The sequence below is a fragment of the Raphanus sativus genome, chromosome 4 (assembly GCF_000801105.2).
Source record: "Raphanus sativus cultivar WK10039 chromosome 4, ASM80110v3, whole genome shotgun sequence".
Lineage (NCBI taxonomy): Eukaryota > Viridiplantae > Streptophyta > Magnoliopsida > Brassicales > Brassicaceae > Raphanus > Raphanus sativus.
The window spans coordinates 14,568,928-14,588,440 of NC_079514.1; the positions used below are offsets into that span (position 1 = coordinate 14,568,928).

The window sequence follows — 19,513 nt, forward strand, 5'->3', positions numbered from 1 at the left end:
CCAGTAGACTTATTCGGGGAGATGAAGATCTTCTTTGAAAGGCATCCTTAAGAACCTCAGACGAAGTTTCAAACATCACCTTGTCCAATCGTAGGCTTGACATAGCTTCTATAGCCCATAAGAGAGATGTGAGATCGGTTAGCAACGTAGATTCCAGATTACTAAAGGACCTTCTGCTGTGAAAGACCACATCTCCACTAGCATTGCGGACGATCCAAGTACCTCCACTAAGATCATTATTAGCGGCCCAAGAAGCAGCAATATTACACTTCACCCATAACTCTGGAGGTTTCGTCCACCCACGAGGGCTAGCATTTGGTACGGTGGAGGTACGATCTTGAGGAAGCACTTGCAGGTTTCTCCATATCTCAGCTTCCATCGTAGCTCTGTCCAATATTGTAGCTGGGTCCAGTCTCACATTCTCAAAGCAAAAGCTATTCTTAGCTTTCCAGATTTGCCACAATATCCAAGGGAAAGCAAATCCCGCTTCTGGAGCTAGGGAGCTTTTTTTGCTGCAAGATATTAGGTGATGCATATTAAGGAAGACAGAGTGAGACCAAGAACCCCCAGGAGGCATAGGAACTGAGGACAAAGCCCAGACAGCTCGAGCAAACCGACAGTGAAATAGAACATGCCCAATGTCTTCAGGACCTTCATTGCAAGAAGAGCAAGTTGTGGACAAGTTAATACCTCTGGATCGTAATCTCTCTTTGACAGCTAGAGCACCTGAGAGAACACGCCAGAGGAAATGACGTAGCTTAGGCGAAGTCTTGGTCTTCCACAGAGCTTGCCACAGTTGTTTTTCCAGAGGAGGAGTAACAGCTGATGACGGAGAAGCTATGTCTGCAATGGTATCAAGCAGTTCATATCCACTTTTGGATGTATACATTCCATTCCTTGTGAATCCCCATACTGTTTCATCTTGACGAGATAGATTACATGGTGTCTTTAAGATGATCTCAGCATCCTTTGGCGTGAATGTATCATAAATAAGAGCTCTGTTCCAAACATGAAAGTGAGGGTCTATCAAGTCCTCTACCTTCAAGGTAAGATCCACAACAGAGTCTTGTTTGTACTCCGGGACACGAGGGACTCCATCCACTATCCAGCGATCCCACCAAACCTTGGTGTTGGAGCCGTTACCGATTCGAGTCATCAACCCCTTCTGCAGGAGCTCCCGTCCATGTATAATGCTTCGCCACGCAAAGGACGGCCTAGAGCCTAGTCCAGCTTCAAGAAAGACGCCATTTTTAAAGTACCGTTGCTTGAGTACTTGAGCTAGCAACGACTCTGGGTTGTTTAGCACTCTGGACGCTTGCTTAGCCAACAAGGCTTGGTTAAACTTTTCCAAATCTTTGAACCCTAGACCTCCTTTTTTCTTAGATTCACAAAGTTTTTCCCAAGCTACCCAAGCAATCTTCTTCCTATTGTTACCACTGCTCCACCAAAATTCAATCATTGCACTCCTCAAACGAGCACACGTATCCTTCGGCAGTCTAAAGCACAACATAGCATAGATGGGAAGAGCTAGACATATGGACTTTAGTAAAATCTCTTTCCCTCCCTGCGACAATGCCTTCGCGAACCATCCATTTAACCGTCCTTGGAGCTTACCGCGAAGGAAGCTCAGCAACTGTCTCTTTGAACCACTAAAGCACTCCGGCAAGCCCAGATATGTACCATCTCCTCCTTCAGAATCAATTTCCAGCGCCACTTTAACTTCAGCTTTTACTGAAGCCTCCACTTTAGAACCAAATATGATAGATGATTTATCTGGATTAATCATCTGACCTGAAGCATCACCATATCTCTTGAGGCATCTGATAATTTCAGTAGCTTCGACAGTGTTGGCTTTACAAATCAGTAAGCTGTCATCAGCAAAGAGCAAATGATGGACCGAAGGACCCATAGAGCCAATCTGTATCCCATGAAGGTCTCCTTTTGAGGCTGAGCTATTGAGGCAGTTGACTAAAGCTTCACCGCACAAAATGAATAAAAATGGAGATAATGGATCCCCTTGTCGCAGGCCACGTTCTGGCTTGATAAACCCATGAGAAGAACCATTCAGCAGGACAGAGTAAGATACTGTGGTGACACAAGCCATTATCCACCGCACCCATATACGATCAAATCCCATTCTCTCCAGTAAGGTTTCAAGAAAGCACCACTCCACACGGTCATAAGCCTTAGACATGTCTGTCTTAATGGCCATGAATTCCTCAGCAGTTCTATCATGTGTGCGTAGCGAATGAACCATTTCATGGGCAATAATGATATTATCAGATATCAATCTTTCCGATACAAAAGCTCCTTGGGTCTCTGACACAACCTCCGGGAGAATCCGCTTCAGACGGTTGCATAAAATCTTTGAGATGATTTTGTACTGGACTGAACATAAGCTTATAGGTCGCAGGTCCTTCATACGAACCAGATCACTCACTTTTGGAATAAGGCTGAGCTGGGTATGATTCCATCCTTCAGGTATAACAGCCGTATCAAAGAACTACTTGATTTCACCAGAGATCACAGGCCCGACAATGTGCCAGTACTTGTGATAAAAGGATCCAGTGAGACCATCTTCACCTGGAGCACTTCCTCCATCAACACACATAGCTGCCTTTCTGATCTCCTCCATCGTGATAGCAGCAGTGAGATTGATGTTCATCTCAGGAGAGATACGACTAGGGAAGTCTGAGAAGAGATCTTCAAGGTCAAAAGGATTCGAGCTCATAAACAAATCCCTGAAGTACTCCACCGCTATCTCTCCTTTGGCACCTTCAGAGAAGTGTTCATTCCCATATTCATCAAGGAGCATAAGAATTCTGTTCTTCACTTTCCGACCTTTAACCACATTATGGAAAAATTTGGTGTTGCAATCACCATCCCTCAACCATTCCTCTCTGCATTTTTGCCTCCAGAAGAGCTCCTCATCTTTATAGGCTTCAGCAAGCTGTTGCTTTAAGCTCTTCATCACCACTCTGGAAGGATGAAGTTTAGAAATTTCAGCCTCATAAGCAGCTTTGAGACGTATGATTCTCTCATGAGAATTAAGATCTGACGTCTTCCTCCAGCGAGAAATAGCTTTCCTGCAGTTTGCTATCCGATCCATAAGGTTAGCTTGGCCTTCCATAGCTCCCCACCCTTCAACGATAGCTTCTTCAAAGCCAGGTTTGGAGAACATGGTTCTTATTTAGTTCCGGTTCCGGTTCGAGTAGTTCGGATAAAATATCAGGTTATTTAAGATAAATATGAAATGATTAGAAAGATTTTGATAAAAAAATAGGATATTTCTGATTACTTTAAATATTTCAGATAAAACTATCAGGATGCTTTCAAATGCTTCCGGGTAGTTTAGATAATTTATAATAATTTAGTTATTTTCAAATATTTTTGGATTCTTTTAGTAAAATATATATACATATATATATATAAGTTATGTTATTTGTATATATAATTTATATTTTTATATATTCGGATACCATTCGGTTCTCGGTTCAATTATTTTGGATATAGAAATATACGAACCATTTGGATATACGAGGGTTCTCGGTTCGGGTATTTTGGTTCGCTTCCAATTCGGTTCTTTGATTCTGGTTTTTTACTCAGGCATGCTACATGGAGTGGGATTATCTTATAATCTTCAATGTTATTCCATTCCTTTTGATCTCTAAATCGAATACCATGCATAGTGATGAGTTGTTGTTTTTTCTTTTATTGTTTATGTAACAGACTAGTTTATATGTTCTTATAACATGATCGTTCTCAAACCCTGGGGAAGAAAACACATTTGGAACTGGTGTTGTCTTGTCTAAAAACTGCTGCTGAAATTTGCAGAGATGAAGAGTATCGGCTTGTCATAGTAAGAAAAATTCTCGCCAGCTACACGAACAATAATACACCATTAACGTATTAGAAACTATAGAAGTTATACGAATCAAATGATATAATCCATAGATTAAGATGTATTATAGAAAATAAAGTACGGATTGGCATCAACCTATAAGTCAAGTATAGATTGAACATATAGTTATATTCAGGTAGGTTATGATTGTTTTCCCTCATCCAGTACAAATTTATTTGAGAAACAGATCACAACACATATCTAAATAATCAAAACAAAATAAACACATACATAACAACTATTCAAAATGCAATATTATACATCAAAGAACAATATAATAGCATGTTGAAGCATATTAAACATGTTAAAACATCATAATAATTTGTCGAGTCAGATGATTTTGGAATTATGTTAATGGTAATAACAACATAACACCTATAGTTTTATAGTTTTTGAATGTTATCATGTAATTTTGTATATTTTATATACTTTCAATACGTTAATTTTATCCAAATATGTGGTGAAGCATTGTTTGTATGGCTAACAATCAATTTTTATACTATATTGGTGTTATCAACTTGATCTTCTGAAAGATGCATAGAAGACCGTTCGAACTGCCAAAAAATCTTGACATTTTCATTCCTTCCTTGTTCAATCTGATGAACAAGGTTTTCTTTGATTAGACAAGCCAAAAAACAATCTAAATTCATTGCATTAAGAGTGAGGTTCTTGCTTTCATCAGCATCATCATAATAAATATTTGGGTACTTCTTTTTTCTGATCATACATGTCGATGGAAGTCTTGCACTTTATCATCCCTCTCCTGTTAGACATAATTTGGAATCTATTTAGGGTTTTCGCTGGAAGCCTCAACAAACTTCTTCTAAGACATCTTCATTTGCTATTATCTCAATCACATTTGTTACTTCTGCTGACAACAACGTAACGAAGTGATTTTATTGGAATACAATGCCCAGTTTTTATTTACAAAATCAATAGGAGTCTTTCTTATATATATATTATCTTTTTTTCTCTTTTCGTTCCGATTGATTTCTTTATTTATATGTATTCTAAAAAATTTGTTTTTACGTTAGGCTAATTCTAATGATTCTAGTGTTTTTTTATTTATTTTGTTGTACAAAATAAATAACAGCTATAAGGCCATTAATTTGTCCGGCAACACCATGGAAAATTAAATTATTATAGTTTATTAGGTTACATTTATTTCATGTAAATATACAGAGTTTAATGGTTACATATTAAACTATTATAAGGCTTTTCAAACAGATTTTCATTATATGTTTACTAAGGTCTACAGAATAACGATCGAACGTAGAGGATTAGAACATTCTTGTGATGACATAGAAGAAGAAGATGGACGTTCCTGCGATGTAGTAGAAACATTTGATCTGTGATCTTGTGATTCAATGTCCACCAAGTCAAACTCTACTCCACCTCTTGAGTCGTTGAATCTTTCCCCCTTACGAGAATCTACTCTCGAATTTTCTTGATATCCAAAACGAACAAATTGTTTATTTTAGTTGACATTATTATATAATTAAGGGGGTTCAAATACGACGTCCAAAGTTTTCTCTTAACTATTTTTATTTTGTTCCGGAATTATCCCTAAGATTTTTTTTTGTATAAAGCGAATCGTTTCTACTTATATTATATATACTGTACATATTTAGTTGATTCTCTGTAATCATGGTTAACAGTGTTAAGAAATTATGCGAATATTATAGTTTTTCTTTTCTTTTCTTTTCTTTGTTAATTTATGTAGTATTTATGCATGTGAAAATAGTTATCCGTACGTACCATTTGATTTTCGAAATCTAAGTTTTCCGTAAACTCTTGAAGCTGAAAAATATCAGAGATGAAAACGAATAAATAATATGATATGCAATGAACTAAATCAGAAAAGAAGAAAAGAGATCACAAGCCTCATACCCATATTCTTTAGCCATTCACGCAGACTTGGAAACATTATCGAATTTTAAAGTTCTAATCAAAAACAATGTAGAGAGAAGTTAGGTTTGTAAGAAAATACCTGAATATAAGCCAAATAATAATATATAAGCTATTAATATAATTAATATAACCAAGCATGCTAATTTGAATTTGACTATAGCCATGCACATGTATAATGTATTAACCACGGGGCAGCACTAAATAATAATCATGTATACGTATTAAATTTACTATAAATATATATAACCCAAGCGATCATGTCAATCATTATGTTAATTTAAAAGTTCCTAAATTTTATTGAATATGAAAAATAATCTGAGACTTTTGAAGTTTACTGAATCTTTACTAAAATATTTATAAATTTTTTATTTAACGTAGAAGTATTACCGACTAGTAGTGCTATATTATCGTTCTGGTCATATATTTTGTTCTCAAGTCTCAAATAGCTAAAAAATATGATTTGAAAAATATTCAGTGAAGGCATTTCCCCTCGAAACTCGCCCATAAGCCAACCAAGCCAAGGCGGTGAAAATCTGCCGGACCGCGAGGATGGTGATTAAGATTCTGTTGTCCTCATCGTCAGAGGAGAAGAATATAAATCTTCTTCCACCATGTTCCCGTCGTGACTGAGACTGCCAAAAATCATTTGTTTGAAGGAGTAAGCATCTCCAATGCAACATTACTTTTTCTCTTATATTTTACTCTATGTTATAGTAACTTGATTATATAGATATAATATTGGAGCAAAAGTTATTATAGAATTAGAAAAAAGTAGAGTTAGAGAATGGTCCAAGAATGAGAATCTAATCTATTAAAATAGAGTTCTATTTTTATCTACCATAAAAGTTGTCATTTAAGTTTTGGACTTATTCATAATTCTACCATTTAATATACACACTATACTTAACATTGACTTAATTAATTAATCTACTAATATTATACGATAAGGTTATTAATTGGGTTAAGAATCTATGTTGTTACCATATTTTGTGGAAATTTTGTCAAGTATTTACGTAAAAACTTAAGAAACAATATAATTATATACAAATAGTTTATCACAGATAATCCTAATTTAACCTATTTAAAATTATTTGAATAAATGTCAAATAGTAAATGAAAGTTAGTTACTTGATTCACCATATGCAAGTATGACATTTAAATATAAATAATTAGATCAACTTTTTTTACAGCAAATTATCAGATAGACTTAATTAGAAATACAAATATTATTTCTTAAGTCAAAAGACAATATAACTGTACAATGATAATTCTTTAAAATCTTTTTAACACAGTATTATATTTCCACAAAGTGTGAATGCTTTCAAGAAACCATACACGTAATATTAGATATATATGTATTTCTACTAATATGAAAACTTAAAAAAAAAAAAATTTATGAGAATGAATTTACCTGAAAATTTTCCATGTATGCTAAATTGCTAATACAACCTCCATCACTTACTTTCAGAAGCAAACAAAAAAATATTTATTGAAAATATTTAAACTAAACCAATTATTGTCTGGATAAAATTTTGAGTAACAAACCAAATTTTTAAATCTGAACCAAACAGTTGATCATAGAAAAATAAATTGAACTTATTAAAATCTCATCTAATAGATAGATTGGTTTAGTTGCATAAACGGTTTTTTGGTGTCATCCGAATCAACGTTTTAAAATCTATAGTTTAAAACTTATCAATCTGGTCAACTTCCATGGATAGACTATGAAATCAAAATAAAAATCTATAAATTGTTTTGACCAATTTTAAGAGCGTTTGACTTGTGATATATTTTTTTATGAAAACCATATCATATGTAGTTAAAACATAACCTCGACTTCTTCTTCTTAAATATGTCGCATATTTTATACCAAAATCTCTATTATATTTCCAAACATATCATCAATGGAACATCCGATCGTATGTTCATAAAAAGATATAGCATGCTATAAAATACAGATTTCAACAACATCATTCTATATAGTTTTAGATAGATTTTATGTATTCGAAATTCAAAATATATTATTTAAAATATAAAATATCCTTGAAACAAATATATCCCTAAAACTGTGCATTTTTTATTTTTATATCAACTTCAATTTATACCAAATATTTGATATCAGTAACAATATCAAAGATAATATATTACAATATTACAAAAATACAATCTAAAGATCGAACTGGAATTCCAGTTCGATCTAAAGATCGAAGTTTATAAAATATTATCAAATTATAAAATCTTAGTTTAACAATTATAAAATAAAATAATAAGTAATTCCGCACATCTGTGCGGGTCATAATCTAGTTGAAGAATTATAGAGAGGGTGTATAATTGTGACCTCGTAACGTAACTCGTACAAGGGTTTTCTAGTCATTCACCCTCACTTGTTGGTTTATAATATCTAATGCGAGTCAGTAAAAATTTGAATGTGTTATAAATATTGTAGTGATGTCCATATGGAAAGTCCTAGATATACTTGTTCCCCACTCCAAGTTAAGCTTTGTCTCCAAGCTATTGTATCCTATATAAGGAGATCATTATTCATGGAATAAGACACACCAATTCCTCTCTTCTCTTCTCTTCTCTTCTTTACTTACAACACGTTATCAGCACGAAGCTCTAGCGATCTTGAGTTAATAGGTATAGATTCTAATTCTATTTTTTTTTAAGTTCCATCCTTCTTCAAATCATGCTTATTATCAATTCATGTTTTGTAAGAATGGATTCATACACGGTATGAGCTTAGGAGCTTTAGTCGACAATATTGATCTACCCTTGTTTCAAGGAAATAAAATCGTTTGATTTAAAAGAGATCTTGTCGATGATAATAAGCTAATGCTCAACCTTATTAAGATCTATAGTCATATGTGTTCTTATTTTGTATTTCTTTAGTTTTTATTGTTAATTAAACATGGTTTAAAGAAACTTAGAAAAAGAGCACGTTTGGTTTATGAATAAAAGGAGATTTGGTGATTGAAAAAAAAATATATATATTAGTAAAATTTCCTGTATCAGTTTACTCCAGATATGTTTTACTAATTATGCTAGTTAATATTTTACATATTATAAATATGATTCACATTGATTTTAGAAATCGTTTGCTTCAGTTTCATTATGCTTAATGCTGGAATGCTCTTTATAGTAGTTATATACTTATGCATGCGTGTATGACTTGCTTAATTTATTGTATATTTAATTTTAATATTAAATATCAGTGTTTACTCATGTAATAGCCATACTTTATAATTACTAACGACATAGCCATATTTTATATGAGCAAATCTTAAGTTTTACAGGATTATTTACTATATATAAAAGAGAAGACTACAACTACATGAGAATATGAATGTTTGGATCACCGATCACCAAGACACTCTCCCTTTTTAAGATAAGTATTTTATTTTTATGCTTTATTTACAAGGTTAAAGCAAACTTGATTAGATGAAAGTAATTTGCATGAAAGTTTACACAAATTGATATTAAATTTATTCTCATACCTTGTTAAATAGCATGAAAATAAAGATCTAGTCATTATAATAATTACTATAATAAGATTATTATTTATTGATACAACAAAATGTTTATGATTTTACATATCTCTATATAATTTGAAATAATTTTATTATTGTATTTCAATACCATTTTATATGTGGGTTTTAAGTATGAGGATTGACTTTAAAAGATCATAAGTTTTGGAAAACAATCCAAAGAAAGGTACGATCACATTCATGTGATTACCTAAAGCTCACTATATCTTTTGCATCTAAAGATTACAAGACCTGAAGTCTATAAATTTATCCCAACCATGTTGGATGTTAAGTTTATGAGTTAAATTTCTTTAAGAAATTATAAAGATGCATATATATTGGAAAATATATATTTTTCATACAAGTAATGTTGTCCAGTAGATACATGAATGAGAAAAGAGATTAATGAAGTTTATATTGTCTCTTTGAGACTGAGAGAACAATGAGCTACTGATGTAAGATGATAAATCACCTCTAGTTGATTATGATCAATTCTCCTGAAGAGAATTTGACATTTTATACTAAGAAAGAAAATCCACATAAATAGTACCATTCAAGAAAATGAATATAAAAGTAGTTGCAGACGTGAATGTGGATATAAATAAAGTCAAGATCCAAAGAGTTTCTTTTTAGAACTTATACTCTCAATTGAAGTTGAGAAAATAAAGATGGTAATAAAGAAGAGATATGATTCAATTATCTGTAGATGAAAGAAAATTATTGTGAGTACAATATAAGATATTATAAATCTTATAGAATGTTCAAGAAAAGGATATATGATGCTCCAGAAGAGTACATAATATTATTGCATATAAGAATGCATAATTTAAAATCCTTAATGTATTATATTCTTATAAGTCTCAAAAGTAAGAAGGATCTAAGAAAGAGTACATGGCCCATGTAAGGCATCTTGTTGATTCTAATATAAGATTCAATCGAGATTGATAAACCTGTAGTGATATCATCTCGAGGGGAAGAGTTAAAGAATCTCATATTTTATAATAAGTGAAACATCCAGAAGATTATGTTTACACTAAAAGTTAGATTGATGAATCTTTCTCAAAGTAAATCTATGAAATTTTGAGACAAGTTATGTTTAGATACTAAGCAGAGGAATTCACTTCCAAAAATATTTCTCAAGGCAGTAAAACCATTTTAGAAAAAGTATCTACATCCTCTTATATATTGTACTACACAAAGATTAGTGTAATGGAGATATATATAGAGTAAACCAGAAGTTTACAAAATACTTGGCATGAACCAGTTAGACCATTTTGGTTCAGTGATGATGCGAAATGATACATAAAGATTTATGTGAATATTCATTGAAGAACCAGAAGATTCTTGTGAATAATTTCACAAATGTTTCTTGCTCATAAGATAAAATGAAAATACGGTTTTCACCAACCAAGCGAAGTTATTGGCATGAATAAAGGAGATGTTGGTGGACTGATCATCCACTATGCATCTTTATTGGTGAATTCACGTCTAAGTCTTTGACGACTATAAAAAAAATTCACTGGGATAAGTGTTAAATATTTTGAGCAACATTAATTTGCATCAAGCCAAAAAGTAATCATTAATTCTCCCCATCATTGGTATTGGGTCAGAAACCAACCATTTTCATCTAAGAATGTTGGATGGCGATATACATTCCAGATGCTCCACCACAGAGCTTAAAATAAGATGAGTTTTCAAATGAGGTTGGTAATATATGTTGGATATGAATCTCCAATGATACTTAAGCATCTATAGTCATCCCCGAAGGATATAAATAAGGCTCGATATGAATGCTAAATACTGAATTAGTATTTCCAACATAAGGAGGAGAAAATAAAAAGCTGGAAAAGAAAACAAGTTGAATGGAATTATCATTGATCCTCAGACTAAAGAAAAAGTGAATCAGAAATCTAAAAGATAATTCTATAGCTTAGTAAATCAGTTGCCAGAAGCAACTAATGACCCTAATATAGTGTGACCAAGTCACATATACCAGCTATAAATGCTCTAAATAAGAATTGATGTTCCAGAAGAACAATTTCAAACTGCCAGTTACGCCTGAAGCGTAGTAGACATATTGGTTCCAAAGATAAAAATCCTCGTAAACGAAAAGGAGCATACATTAATAATGGTCAAGAGGAATAAGAGTTTTTGAATGATCTCCAGAAGAGACATTAAACATGACTGAAAGAAATTCAAGTACCTGAGACAACAAAGAGATCTCAATAAATTATGTCATGTATGAAATAAAATGGAACCGATAAGAAAATCGACGTCGATAATATTTATGCATGCAAAGTAGCAGTTGATATGATGAATGAGAAAGAGGATCATGAAATAAAGTCTATTGAAAAGTGTACACACAAAAATGATTGGCCAAATCATAAAGAAGTAATAGACAAAAGATACAAACTCTTGTTAAAGAGAGATGTATTTGGACCAGTAGTCCATACACTAGAAGGTGTAAAATAAATGGGATAGAAATGTGGTTGCACCAAAGTAAGATCAATATGAAATTGATTGTGAAGAGACATAGTCTCATATGGTAGATGCAACTACTTTCAAGTTTCTTACTAGTCTGGCAATAAAGGAAGAACTTGAACTATACAACCCATTGGAAACTGATAATCCCTAAGAGATATAATCCTTGAAGGATTGATGTTATCAAAATTATGTTCCCAGGAACTCTAGCTATTCGATCGAAATATGTTTTATGGGATATGTGAAATATTAGAAGTTAATCAGTACATCCATTTGTATTTATCAAGAAATTATGAATCAATAGAATCATTGATTTGAATAAAATCCAAACTCTTGAAGAGTTATAACAAATTGTTTGTTTGGAAGAAAGATCTTGAAAAGACTACATTGTTATGTGTTCCAAACTAGACATCTAGAATAAGAGATGTTATCTTAAAAGATCCTTAAATATTTTAAGATGATCATATATATGACTGGTCCTGAAGTACCATACTTAAACAAGCTATGTTTTACATATGATAAGACTGCAATGACTTGCAGCAGAGACCATAGCCGTGGACATGTGTATGACTGAGATCAGCACGCCCTAAGTGACATATAAGATGATCACAGAGATAGAAAAAAAGAACCATTAAGGCTCACGCCAAAGACCATACAATCAAAGGTCATATCCGGTTCCATTCAAGTCTAATCATCCATGAGAGATGAATAATATGCCAACCCAAAACATGATATGGTTTTGAGGTATCAACTATCATTATGCATAGTTTAAAGATATAGCAAATGGTAAAGATGGTCATGAGACGCCATCAAAAAAAAGTTGGACTGCGATGTTTAAGTAATAAGATTACACTGTGGGACTGCAATGTAAGCACGAGCTCTTATGATTGCATCAGTGGATAAAAGGGAATCATAATGGTCCAAGGTATTGGAATTAAAGCCATACACGTCCCTTGCCATAAGTTATTTAAGCAAGTTATTATTCTCTTTCATAACTGAAAGATGTAATTTCATATGACAAGAACGAAAGTCATAATAATAACTTTTATAGTTACGAATGAATAACTCGTATGTACGAGGTGAATGTCCAGGAGACTGTATGTAAGATGTTTGGTTTGAAGTTTAAATAGACCAAGAAATTATTAGCTATATCAAATGAGAATTTTGGACCAGAAGTCCATAGGTCTTGAATACTCTAATAGAAAGAGTTTATTATGATATTCTAATTTCAAAGGAAATTTATTTGATTGAAATGCATATCCTGAAGATATTGTTTTCAGGGGAAGAAATATTGAAATGTGTATGGTTGTACTCTTTTTCCTTATCATGGTTTTTATCTTATTTGGTTTTCCCATGAAAAGGTTTTAACGAGGCAACAAAGATACACAAATGATACACACTAAAATGGAGTATTTGAAACTCTAATGCTGATTTAAAATATTTGAAAGCAAGAGAATCGAAGAAAATGATCAAGTCATAGGAGGACTCAAGCACTGCAGAAGAACGGTGATATTCGTGTCCTACAAATTGGCTGATTTATTCATCAAGGCGGTACTCTCAGCTACTTTCGAGAAGTTAGTTCACCTGATCAGATTACATCATCTCAAAGATCTCGACGAATGTACACATGAGGGGAAGTCATTACGCGTTGCACTCTTTTTCCCTTAACCATGGTTTTTCCCATTGGGTTTTCCTGGTGAGGTTTTTAACGAGGCAGCATCTAATGCGTTTTGAAAGCACTTCGACATATTGGACATCAAGGGGAAGTGTTATAAATATTGTAGTGATGTCCATATGGAAAGTCCTAGATATACTTGTTCCCCACTCCAAGTTAAGCTTTGTCTCCAAACTATTGTATCCTATATAAGGAGATCATTATTCATGGAATAAGACACACCAATTCCTCTCTTCTCTTCTCTTCTCTTCTTTACTTACAACAGAATGAAAATTTTCAGTTTTTTTTAGACCCTTACATATTAAAAAAAATCTAAAACAAATTAGCTGTTACCGATGATATTCAAAGTATTTTTTTCCATCAAAGAAAGAATCAGAAAACATAATATTATGCCCTTTTTCAAAAAAAAAAAAAATTGGCTTCATGCCAACAATAATGATGATATCCTTTTACAGAGAAGCCTACCGGGTGAGTTCTCACTAATTCTCACTATTTGTGTGTTTCTCAAAATGTAAATATTAAAATGATGTAGTCGTACAAATAGTATTTGTAGCAGCAAGACTTCCCACATCGCTAAATATGATTTAACCAAACGTTTCTTTCTTTTGTGATTGCGGGATTTCAAATTAAAACAACTGATATCACTGCTTTAACTCTCTTCACTCATGAGTTTGTCACTGGATCATTAAAAATATATATATATATATGTAAATGGTGAAATTGTTGCTCAGGAAATTTTTGCTTAACAAATCTTTATCATATGTGTACAATCTGACATATAATTATTTTGTCAGTAATCTACTTCAAAACTTATGATTTTTCTCATACATCAATTCTACTTCAAATAATTTTATAATCTAATTTTTTTTAAGTGAAAAAGTAACATAATGCTATTTTAGAAGAGTACATCTATCTTAACAAAACATGATTACCCGACATTTTCATGTGTGATTTTGTAAATTGGACAATTTTCAAAAAATATATTAAATGTATGTTTTTATAACATCCAAAATTACTCAATTTAGGAACTTATTAATGTGTTTATTTATTTACATGACAATATAAAAATATTTTCAATACTTTAATTACAATGTCTTTTCATTTTTTAAAAAATATATTTTTAAAAGATTCTAACAAAATCTGTTGAAGAAATCATTATTTATTAATCCAATATTATTACTGATAAACAGAAATTAATAATTCAATGTTGTTTCTATATTCTATACTCATCTAATAAAATGAAAGATATTGTATGAAATATATGAAATTACATGACAAATCATATTAGTTACAAAAAATAGAATGGTTTATTTAAGAGTGTTCACTGAAACCTTTAGTCATTCTTTTCCATTTTCTTTTGAACACAAAAACTTTTGTTTCCATTGTTTACAATGAGGAAAGGAAAGGGAAAAAATCTTAGATTTGGGGCTGCTCTTCTGGGATTTATCTATGGGAGAATTTGCCAAATAACCAAGTTTGAGAAGGAAATTAAGTGTAGAACATTGATTTTGACATAATTCACTCCATAACAATTATGTCAAGTTTTATCCGGTAGTGCTCTTTTGTCATCCAAGTTGCCAGTAATAGAAAGAAAAAACTAATGACATCAACAATTTGACACTACGATTAATTATCACATAATATAATGCTATCAACACCACACGTTTGTTATGACATCAACAATTTGACACCACAATTAATTATCACATAATATAATGCTACTAACACCACACGTTTGTTTACAACATAAATATGTATCCGATTTTTCTATACCATATCTTTGAAATAGAATAAGATTCTAAATCCACTCACATCTTGTAAATACTAGACTTTACTCCAAACATCAATCCATATATACTAAACTCCAAATTTTAAACATTACCTTTCATCTAAAAACTAAATCCTAAATTCTAATTACTGAACCCTTATATAATCATAAAGAATATATTTCATATCACCGAAATATTATAGAGCTTCAACCCAACACACAACTCGTTAGTGTTAAACTTAGATCTAACTTTTGAATACTAAACCCTAAACTGCTATTACTAAACTCAAATCTCAACCCCCACCTTCCAAATACTAAGCCTTAAACTCTAATCACTAAACCCTAACCCGAAGTACAGATTATAAACTCAAATAGAATGGAACAAAATACATAGTATAGTACATATTAGTGAACAAAATAGAACACTTTTATTAATCATCAAATGGAACGATACATGATAAGATCTCTAAACCTAAACCTCAACCCCACCTTCTAAATACTAAAACTTAAATTCTAATCACTAAACCTTAAACCCTAGTGTAGACCCTAAACCCAAATAGAATGGAACAATATATAGTATGGTACATATTAGTGAACAAATAGAATTTTTTCTACTAAACCCTAAATCTTAATCACAAAACCCTAAACCCAAGTATAAAACCTAAACACAAATAGAATAGAACAAACTAAATCCAAATCTCAACCCCCACCTTCCAAATACTAAACCTAAATCTTAATCACTAAACCCTAAACCCAAGTATAAATCATAAACCCAAATAGAATGGAACAAACTAAACCCGAATCTGAACTCCCATCTTTCAAATACTAAAACCTAAATCATAATCATCAAAATCCTAAACCCAAGTATAAACTCTAAACTCAAATAGAATGAAACAAACTAAACTCAAACCTCAACCCCATCTTCCTAAGACTAAACCCAAAATCTTAATCACTAAACTCTAAATCCATATATAAAATCTAAACCCAAATAGAATGGAACAAACTACACCCAAACCTCAACCCCCATCTTCCTAAGACTAAACCCAAAATCTTAATCATTAAATCCTAAACCCATGTACAAACCCTAAACTCATATAGAATGCAACAAAAGGCATAGTATAAAACAAAAAATAATACATTTTTTATTAATTGTTAAATGGAACGATATATGATAAAATGTATAGTAGCATTACATAACATGAATAAAACATTTATAATACATATTGTTTTACAATTCTATTCCATATGCATATAATAGAATTGAACACAATGTTACAAAACTGTTCATCTTCTTCATCAATTCTAGGTAATTTACAGCGATAAAAATAAGTGTCACAAGCGACACCGTGAGATTAGTATATGTAACTGCCTAGTAAACCGAAGAGATTAGGGCGATGGAAGGAAGAGTTGACACACCTCGCGGCGGCGCTTTTTACGTCGTTGGCGACTCCATGGATTTCAGACGCACGAAGCTTCCTGTGAGTAACCAAGCAACCTGTTGGAGATGGGCCTGTTACTTTCTCGTCTCTTCTGTAAATTTTGAAAGCAGTGAACTGACAACTCAGACAACTGAATCTTTTTCGCAAACGCCTTTTGTTAGTCTAGCTAGTGTCGAGATTATAATCAGAGAACGCAGTGAAAACAATCTGGAAAAAAACTACTCAAAAGGTTGCGATTCTGGAAGAGACACGTCCAATTTTTTCAGAATAGTAATTATTAATTTATTTGTTTTTTCTAGCAGGTTTTCCCGGTTTCAAGTAGGGGCAATACAACAATATTATATAAAAGATTGGTAGAACAGTAAAAAATTAGGACAATTAAATACTCAATGAATTATTAATTGTTTGATGGTTGTACAGCCTAATTCCCCTTTATCTATTCAAGAAGTAAATATAAAACTTTTATATGAATTTTTTTTAATTATCTATACGCAAAATAAATCTGTTAGTTTATTTTGGATCCATACTGATATATCTGTTTTCTATGTTGTTTTGTTGGTTCTTATTATTTTTTGCTTTAGATCTTAATAATTCAATACAGCCGGAAAAAAAAAGACTTGGGTACAGGTCAGGGTAAACGTGACGTCTAGCGGACGCGGACGCCATGACTAGTTCCCTGGCTTTTCCTCACTATCTTTAATGCTAGTTTTAGACTCTTCCACTATAATGCTTGTTTGCTTAAATGTTTTTTTTTGCGCTATCTTTCCTACAACTTTTAGTACTAACTGTATGATCTATGGATCATAGCAATGTATCGTACTTTTATTTAAAGTCTTTTATAGAAAGCCTTTAGAAAAAATCACATTGAATCCAAAAAAAGAAAAATCAGAAAATGGTTTTGGGGAAACGGATAAATTAAAGTTTGAGAATTGCATCTCCATGTATGATTGTTTCAGTTAGTTTTCAGTTGTATACTCAACTTCAAAAGCTATAGCTTCGTTATAATGGTACTTAGTCTTAACACATTAGGAGTACGTACTACTTAGATGAGTTTCCTTTTCTCGAAGAAAGTTTTCAAGTGCCAAAACTGAAAGCCAGCCACCGATAAACAAACCCCGAGTGACAAGAAACTCAACAACGCCATCTTCGAGTTTGTGGATCTGGTCAGTTCATGCATCTCTTCTCCCCTGATCATTCCACCAAACCATAAGTTATAATATAATAATAATTATTGATCTCATCATCTATCTTCAAACCAAACAAAGAACTGAATCGAAATGTATATATGTTCTACCTTTCGTGAAGAAAATACATCTCCTCGTGGATGGAAACAATAGTGTCTAATAAGCTCTTAACCGACGACTCCATCATCTACCATTAACAACATCAAGATTTAACAACCACAAGCAGCTTAGTAAAATCAAACCCTAAAACACTAATCTAGACAAGTGAATCGCCAAACCTAAAAATACTTACTTCGACTTGGCTCTTCTTCACCACATTCGACCAATCTTTGAAGTGAACACCAGACCTCCAATCGAAATCAATGGTCAACGTTGTCTCCGGCTTATGATTGACGGCGGTGATGCACGCCAAGTAAGTACCGGTCTCAGATGCAGTAAACGAGAACTGACCAGACTCCACATTTTCGGCTTCGTGCAGCATCGTACCTTGTGGCGACATCACCTACGTACAAATAGATCACAAGCAAGATGAAAAATATTGAGATCCACAAGTTTGAAACAAAACACGATGTGAAAATATTCGGGTGTTTGCATTACATTGACGATGATTTTGTGAGAAGCAGGGAGAGGATGATGATCATCGTTAGGGTTTACGATGAAGTATTTGCCGACGGTCATGGATTTTGGGTGAATATCCTCAGATATGCATTTCATCTGCCCAGAATGAATTTCGTACCTCATTGATAGTGTTTTTGGAGACAAAAACATAATAATCAAAAGAAAAATAGAGCTTCGAAGAAGAAGATCCATGGCGGAACCAGAGAGAAAGAGATAGATAATAATTAGGAAAAGAAATCTTAGCAGTATTCAAAGGTTTTTGGCCGTTTTGGGTTAACTTCAGAGGCAAAAGAGAGTCAAACATTATATACCACGTGTAAACGTTTAACTTGTTGAAACTTGTGAAAAGATTTTTATATAGTGTCCCTTGATTTCTTTCCTGTTTTTGCCGCCGGTATTTTGTATATGGGCTTTATGCATTGGTGAAACTTATATAACAAATTTCGGACCAAAGTCTTTAAGGCCTATATACAAACTTTGCATCTATTTTTCTATATTAGTTGCAAATAGTAAATAAAAATTAAAAATTTCAAAACAAATTATCTATCTATTTTTCTATTAAATTAAATGTAATTAGGTGTATAGATATTAACATTTTATTTAATATATACAAAATAAAATATTTTCTTAATTTATATGCATAAATGTAAAACAACAATTAAATTGAAATTGAGAGAGTAGTAGTTTAATTAAACGATTCGATCATACGTTTGAGAAACTCGTTACTGCTAACTGTTTATGTATCTCAGACGACATAACACTGTCTTCTAGCGGAGTGACAGCCACATTCATTCGCCTTTGGTCCTTTAAAAACTCAACCTCGCTCATATTAGGTAATTACAAAAAGATCCTCAGAGTATAACATCTACTCATCCTCTTGAGTATAACATATTTCCTTAACAGCTCTTTGAATTTGATCGATCCATGGAAACAATTATCCATTGAGGACGATAAGGTCTTCGTGTACAAGTTCTACTCTGAGGATCACGTACTGACAGAGAAGGAAGAA

General features: G+C 32.6%; 1 protein-coding gene across 1 annotated transcript; it reads right to left on the reverse strand.

The window, feature by feature from the left end:
- Positions 1-17,655: 17,655 nt before the first annotated feature.
- Positions 17,656-18,732, reverse strand: LOC108853088 (transmembrane emp24 domain-containing protein p24delta8). Its single transcript, XM_018626549.2, has 4 exons — positions 18,484-18,732; positions 18,179-18,388; positions 17,997-18,073; positions 17,656-17,889 (listed from the first exon to the last, which is right to left on the reverse strand). The coding sequence occupies exons 1-4, from the start codon at positions 18,694-18,696 to the stop codon at positions 17,745-17,747; spliced, it is 645 nt and encodes a 214-aa protein (XP_018482051.1). The 5' UTR covers positions 18,697-18,732; the 3' UTR covers positions 17,656-17,744.
- Between the last annotated feature and the right edge of the window lie 781 nt (positions 18,733-19,513).